We start from the raw sequence: 6,420 nt of genomic DNA on the forward strand, positions 1-6,420 counted from the left end.
GGCTACTTGGGCTTCTGGATACAGGTGAGAATCATCCAAAGCACTTCCTTCATGGCACAGTGCCAGCAGGGTAGAGCAGTTCCAAAGCTTCCGAAAGGTCTTCTCCTGCTTTCTTAAATACACAGGGACTATGCATTACCGCTGATATTCAATCCACTGCAAGCCCTTAAAAACCAGATTTCCCAAAAATACAAAGCACTCCCCACTCCTTGTAGTCGTCATTAGACCCAGGAGGTTTGGTGTCAATGCTGCTTGTGATTAAAATACACCACAAGTGCCTTTCAGGGAGCCAGGCAAAGCCACCCGTGCCATGAACATCACTGACATCAAAACCCATGCGGGTCATTCTCAAGAAAAACTGATGCAACAGCCAGACAGGACAATGATGGCTTCAGAAGTCCTGAGGCAGGAGCTGATGCCTGTGGCACTGAGCTCAGCCATCACTGAGCGAGCAGGCAGCGCCTGGCACCCACGGGACCTGCAAAGGTAAAGCTGTCAGCTCAGACGTGCTGGCAGCAGTGCCATGGGTGCCTGTGGTGTGTGTGCTCTGTCTCCTCTGCAAAATAATTGCAGGATGCAACATGCTTTTGCTCTGTCCCACCAACCAAAATCCTCATGTTGCCCACTCTTGCCAAGGCAGCACCTCGTTCTGATGCACAGGCAGCTGAAAGCTGTGGAATAACATCTGTAAGGGAAGGAAGCAAGTAGCTGGATCTGCTTTTTTTAGCACCTCGTTTGCTTAATATGGCACTGGAGCAGGGACAAAAATCTTTTTGAAGGTGCATGTTCTCAAAGTGTTCCCAGAAATACCTGAACTGCAGCTCTCAACTAAGGCTTGTAAAGAGAGCCTTCAATTTCTGCACATTTGTAGTCATTTGCCATGTCTTTCCCTGGGGACTGGGGATGCTCTGGGGATGCCAGCACCCTGCAGACCAGCCTGACACGTGTTCAGGCCAAGGCTTCTGGTAGCCTTCACCTAACACCATGGCTGTCCATGCTGGGTGTCTGCAAAAAACGTACGCAGGCATCACACATCCAATGCCTTGTGCAAAGCACTTGAAAAGAAGGAAAAAAAAAACATAAAGAGTAATTGCAGCTCTCCTTAATTTACACATTTTCATTAAGGCTGTGGTAACAGCAGCAAAACAGTGAGGCAGGGAAGCTGCAGGGGCTGCAGTTGTGCAGCAGGCTGGCAGCAGCCCACTGCCGGGTGCGGGTTTCCCTTCTCCCAGAGCAGTTGTGATCTGGACCTTGGAATGAGAATCCCAGTGAGTGTCAAGAGGAGACCATGCTTAAAACCTTGAGTGGAGACCTGGCCCTTGGTCCATGGGGATTTGTGCCTGGGAGGGAGGGGGGTGGCTCACGTTCCTGCTGCCAGGGCCGGAGATGGTGGCAGCGGGTGGCCGTGCTGAAGCAACATTGTGCGTGAAATTGCACCCAAGTCGTGCTGCCAATGGCCTGTGGCTCCGCTGCCTGGCCATTGCACACGCACCCCCACCATGCCCCAAGCCACCCATTGTGTCCCCCTGCCATGGGCTCCCCCAGTCCCCGAGTGGGAGGCTGCAGTGGGGGGTGCAAGTTGTGCATGGACCAAGGCTGCACTTCTCATGGCAACTGTGGAGCTGTGATGTGTCATTGGGCCCATGACGTCATAAGGCGCCCGCTGGAAGGCTGCAAGAGCACCTGCGCCTTCACCCACACGCTCTCCTCTGGACAAAACTCTCGAGGCAATTTTTCCCCCCACGAGTGCAGGCTGCCACGGCCGTGCTCGTGCCCTGAGGCACTCTGCAGCATGACCATGTCCATGCACTGTTGCCTTCTGGAAGACGCCAAGTGCGATTTGAGGCAGGCAGAGAGGGAGATGCGGAGGCAGATGAAGCTGATGCACTCGGAGGTGCAGCAGCTCTGCGAGGAGCTGCCCGCGCCCTGCCTGCGCAGGCTGGCCGGCCGGCACTGCTGCCTGCACCAGCGCGACACCTGCCCCTGGGAGTGCTGGACACTCACCAGCAGGGTGGATGTGGAGCGAGAACCGGCCAGGTAACTGCTACTTACCTGCTTTCCATGGGCATCGGCACAGGGTGGAGGGAGGTTTGGCATCAGTGCCAGGAGCCAAGGTGGAAACAGATAAGCAGGATGGGAGAGAAATAGCCATTTTCAGATAAAATTAGTTGAAAGGGGAATGGGAGGCACTTGTTGTGCATCCAAGCAGCCCGAGAGGAGCCATGCAGGCAGTGCCCATGCCGGAAAGAGTTAGGACAATGGGGGTGTGACATTAACCATCTCGCAGACTGCATCTGAAGTAAAATACACAACTAGATCCAAAGCTGTTCAGCTGGGGAAAAAAGCCCATCTTCGATGTAAATTCAGTGTAAGTTTGTTAAACACATAAATATCTTCATCAGTAGCCAAAATGGGCATGTATGCAATAGAGTGCAGCACTGATGCACCACAGATGTTTGCCCATATTTTTTTACCTCATATAGTAGGAGGAATAAGTGTCAGGATTTCTACATCTCCATTTTGATCGCTGGTGTGACAAGTTTATTTTGTTAATGGAGTTCAAGATGGACTCTAGTTGGGCTAAACCCCAAAGGTACCTCTACAGGTAGGGAGTTGGTGAATGATAAAACAGAATGATTTCTGTTAAGGCACATTGAAATATTGAGAGGCTAGAGGGGATAAGAAGTCCCTTCATCATCATCAGCTGTGGGAGTCTCTTGCTGTTTTTGTGGAATTGGTATTTCCTCCCCAAACTCAAGTTCTGTTTGAGCTCTCTCGTGTTGCACACGGAGATGATGACACCTTCATCTTGGCAATTAAAAATGTGACATTTTTGTTACCTGTAGAGCAGCAAGTATCATCCCACCATCTGCCATGTGTGTTATCTTCTGGGTGCAATAAAGTTAGAGGAAAAAGGAAAAAGCCTGACCTCAGGTTAATTCTACACCAGCTTCAACAAAACCAAAAGTTGCTGTGAGGTTACTTTAAACTTACTCAGTAGCTGCAGCTCACACAGGGCTGTTGAGTGGCAGATTTCAGATCCCAGGTGTTACCAGACTGGTGTCTGTGTTCAGATTTTCGTCATTGCATTGGGCGCCAGAGCTGGGCAGGCACAGCGTCCCCTTGCAGAATCATTGCACACCAAAGTCCCAGTGAAGGAATAGAAATTCAGTATGGATGGAAGCTGGGAGGTCTCAGGATGGGCCGTGGGATGCCAAGACATGCTGTCCCTGAGCGCTAGGCTCCCCGGCTCTGCCGCGCTCAGCACAATATGCTGTTCTGAGCACGAGTCCATACCGCTGCCATCTGAGACCTCAGCACAGCAGCATTTCAGCCGGTCACGCTGGGGAATTCAGCCATCCCCTTCCCAGAAAAAGTGCTGTGAAGGACCAGCTCTTCTCAGCATATTTATTCTCCTCTGACCAGCAACATAAAAGACTAAAGGGGCAGGTGGAAGAGCCACCCCTCACAGAAAACACATCCCCAAATCACCACGCCAGGCTAAATCATTGCAGGTTTTAAGCAGGATTGCTGAAATGGGTGTACTTTGCTAACAAACCACTCCTTAGGGATTTCTCACCTTAGCTGTCACGTCCATTCCCTTATTGTTTGCCCTATTTCCTCTTCCGTCACATCCATTATCTTTTTAATTTGGCACCTTGTGTACAGTTTAGCTATTATAGCTGAACTGACCCTTTCATTGTCTGCTTTGCAAATGGTTTGACTAAGAGCCAGCTTTTTGGTTGAGCAGAGTCACTGTTTGACAGTATTAGAAATCATTTTAATGGCTCAGTGACCCCCAGCCCAGCTCTGCAGGAGCATTTGGGGATCTTTTGCCAAATGTGTCTCCTTTCCACTGATTGCTTTAAACAGAACTCCTGACTGAGAAATGTGATCTATTGTAAATATCCATTTAAAATGTAGGACAAGAGGTAAGATGGGCACACGTGGCTTTGTGGGTGTATGCACACATGAAGGAGGAGCACTGGCTTCTCTGTATTTAGGTGAAAGAACTTTTCAGCTGCACAATTGCCCCATTCCAAGAGGGACGCTAAAATAATCCCGACTGCTGTGGCGTGCAGGTGGGAGCTCCTTCTGATGGCACAGACACCATCCCAAGTTCTGTGCATCAGCATGAAGATGGACCAAATATTTTCCTATTTACCTCTCTTGTTCTTCAGGTGGTCCACCCATTCCACTGTGAGTTGAACTGAAAGGCTCTTCTCTTGTTTTTATTCTAGCATGCGAAAAAGACTTCGCAGGTTGTGTAAGTGTTCCCATGACCATGAGCTTTTGGCTTTGATAGACGTGGAGGGTTTTGACCCCAACGACGTCATTGTAATGGTAAAAGACAGGAAGGTGAAGGTGTTAGCGGAGCACGAGGAGGAGCACACCACCGCAAGAGGGAAGGAGTATAACTACAGGAACATAACGAAGCAAATCAGCCTGCCGCTGGGGGTGAGCGAGGATGAGGTGACCTACTCACTGGGACCAGATAACATCATGAAGATTGAAACGACACACAACTGCTGCCCTTGTCTCCTGGGCCGCTGAGCTGCAGCAGGGAGAGCACCAGGCACAGTCACTGCTCTGCCATATCCCTCCTCCCCATCGACTTTAGGTCTGTCCCGCTATCCGTGCGCCAGCATCTCCGCGGGCTTCTTCTGAAATAAAAGTCAGCATGCCAAGCAGATGTGTGTGAGCCTCCTTTTGGAGGGGTTTAGTGGGCAGAGCGGGGATGCCAGCAGGGAAATACAAGAATGGTTTTGGGCATACATGGCTGCAGTCACTTGCTGGGTACCAAAGGCACGGCTGGAGGTAGCGTGGTGCAGGGAAGATCCCCCACGGGACCCCAGCGCTGCTGGGGCATCGTGCCTGCAGCAGCCAAGGGGTCCCTGGTGTCAAGGGCTCCCACTCGCTGCTTCTGCAACCAGGATATTACCCTGGAAACACGCCTAAAGAGAACAAAGCCAGTCCTTTATTTTCAGCCTGCTAACAGCCGACCCTGCTTTCACAATTTACATTCATCGTATGAAGACAGTGAAATCAGAGGGGATGGGTCACAAAGCTGGGAGCACCACGGCTGGGGGAGACCCCAGCTCCACCACCCCTGCTCCCCTTCTTCCAGCTGTAGGCATGCTCCAGTGAGAAGCAAGGCTGTCCCTGTACCTGCATTTAAAAGGCTCAGAGCAGCCCTTTGCGTCAGTTTGATGCCATCTGGACACAGCTGATGAAACAGCTCCTCAGTCAAACAGCAAGTGTCTGAGGATCAGTTTGGCTTGGCAATAATCAGCTAGGTGATTTAACTTCGGTGCAAGAAATGCGCTGCTTCTGGCATGTTTAAGCTAGCACTTAAGAACCAACTGCTAACAAATTTCAAGCTTTATGGGCTTGGTGTGGAGCTGTGCCAGTATGGAACCATAGAGCTATGAAATGGTTTGTGTTGGAAGGGACCTTTAAAGATCAACTGGTTCCAGTCCTCGTGCCATGGGAGGGACATCTTCAACTAGATCTGGTTGCTCAAAGCCCCATTTAACCTGACCTGGAACACTTCTGGGGATGGGGCATCCACAACTCCTCAAGACAACCTGTTCCAGTGTCTCACCACTCTCATCATTAAAAGTTTCTTATGTCCAGTCTAAATCTACCACCTTGCTGTTTAAACCCCCTTGTCCTGTCACTATAAGCCTCTCCATCTTTCTTATGGTCTTCCTTTATATATTGAAAGGCCACCCATGCTCAGATATCCTGATTATGCTGATGCTGGTCAAGGACATTTAGAAATAAGCCATACCTAAACTAGGAACCTCCTGTGAAAGCAGGTGTCAGGGACAGGAACTGGCGATGCTACAGACCCACAGAGACCATCTTCTTACAAAGCAACCCACTGAGTAATAAAACTGAAGGCTCTTTGGCATACAGTTTTCTCACTTTGTAGTTATTTCTACAGAAACTGTCTAAGCGTGCAAAAGAGAAACATATTTCAACACCTTCTGTCTACGCGTGACTTCAGACTTGCAGAATATATCGAGTCCCACAGCGATCACAGGGCTGGCTATGACTGCTCTGATCCTTATTGCTCATCCTTTAACATATGTTTTTCACGCTTTTCTCCTAAATTAGGCTCCTAACGCCAAATCACACTCCTGAACATCAAGACTTTATTGACAGATATGACTTCAATCCCAGATTTCAAGACTAGAAGGCACCATCAGATCACATAGCCTCACCTCTTCTTGTCTTATACCACAGACAAACTGCCCAAAGCCTAACTTCCAGGAAGATACCTAGTCTTTATTTGAAGATCTCAGGAGACAGACACCAGCATTTCTCTTTGTATTTTGCTCCAACTGGTAGTTTCCTTGTAATTAAACATCATGCCTTGTTACCAACAAGAGATTTGCATCCGCAGTTCACTTT

The 6,420-nt window shown here is 49.6% G+C and overlaps 1 protein-coding gene across 1 annotated transcript; it reads left to right on the forward strand.

The window, feature by feature from the left end:
- Window positions 1-1,646: 1,646 nt before the first annotated feature.
- ODF1 (outer dense fiber of sperm tails 1) lies at window positions 1,647-4,688 on the forward strand. Its single transcript, XM_013370198.3, has 2 exons — window positions 1,647-2,037; window positions 4,242-4,688. The coding sequence occupies exons 1-2, from the start codon at window positions 1,793-1,795 to the stop codon at window positions 4,552-4,554; spliced, it is 558 nt and encodes a 185-aa protein (XP_013225652.2). The 5' UTR covers window positions 1,647-1,792; the 3' UTR covers window positions 4,555-4,688.
- Window positions 4,689-6,420: the final 1,732 nt, after the last annotated feature.

This window comes from Columba livia, chromosome 2 (assembly GCF_036013475.1).
Source record: "Columba livia isolate bColLiv1 breed racing homer chromosome 2, bColLiv1.pat.W.v2, whole genome shotgun sequence".
NCBI lineage: Eukaryota > Metazoa > Chordata > Aves > Columbiformes > Columbidae > Columba > Columba livia.

Bases quoted from the DNA above. Each gene is read 5' to 3' on its own strand.
- ODF1 (XM_013370198.3), top strand. From the start codon at position 1,793: ATGACCATGTCCATGCACTGTTGCCTTCTGGAAGACGCCAAGTGCGAT. The intron at 2,038-4,241 runs GTAACTGCTACT...TTTTTATTCTAG, and splicing joins GTGGAGCGAGAACCGGCCAG to CATGCGAAAAAGACTTCGCA.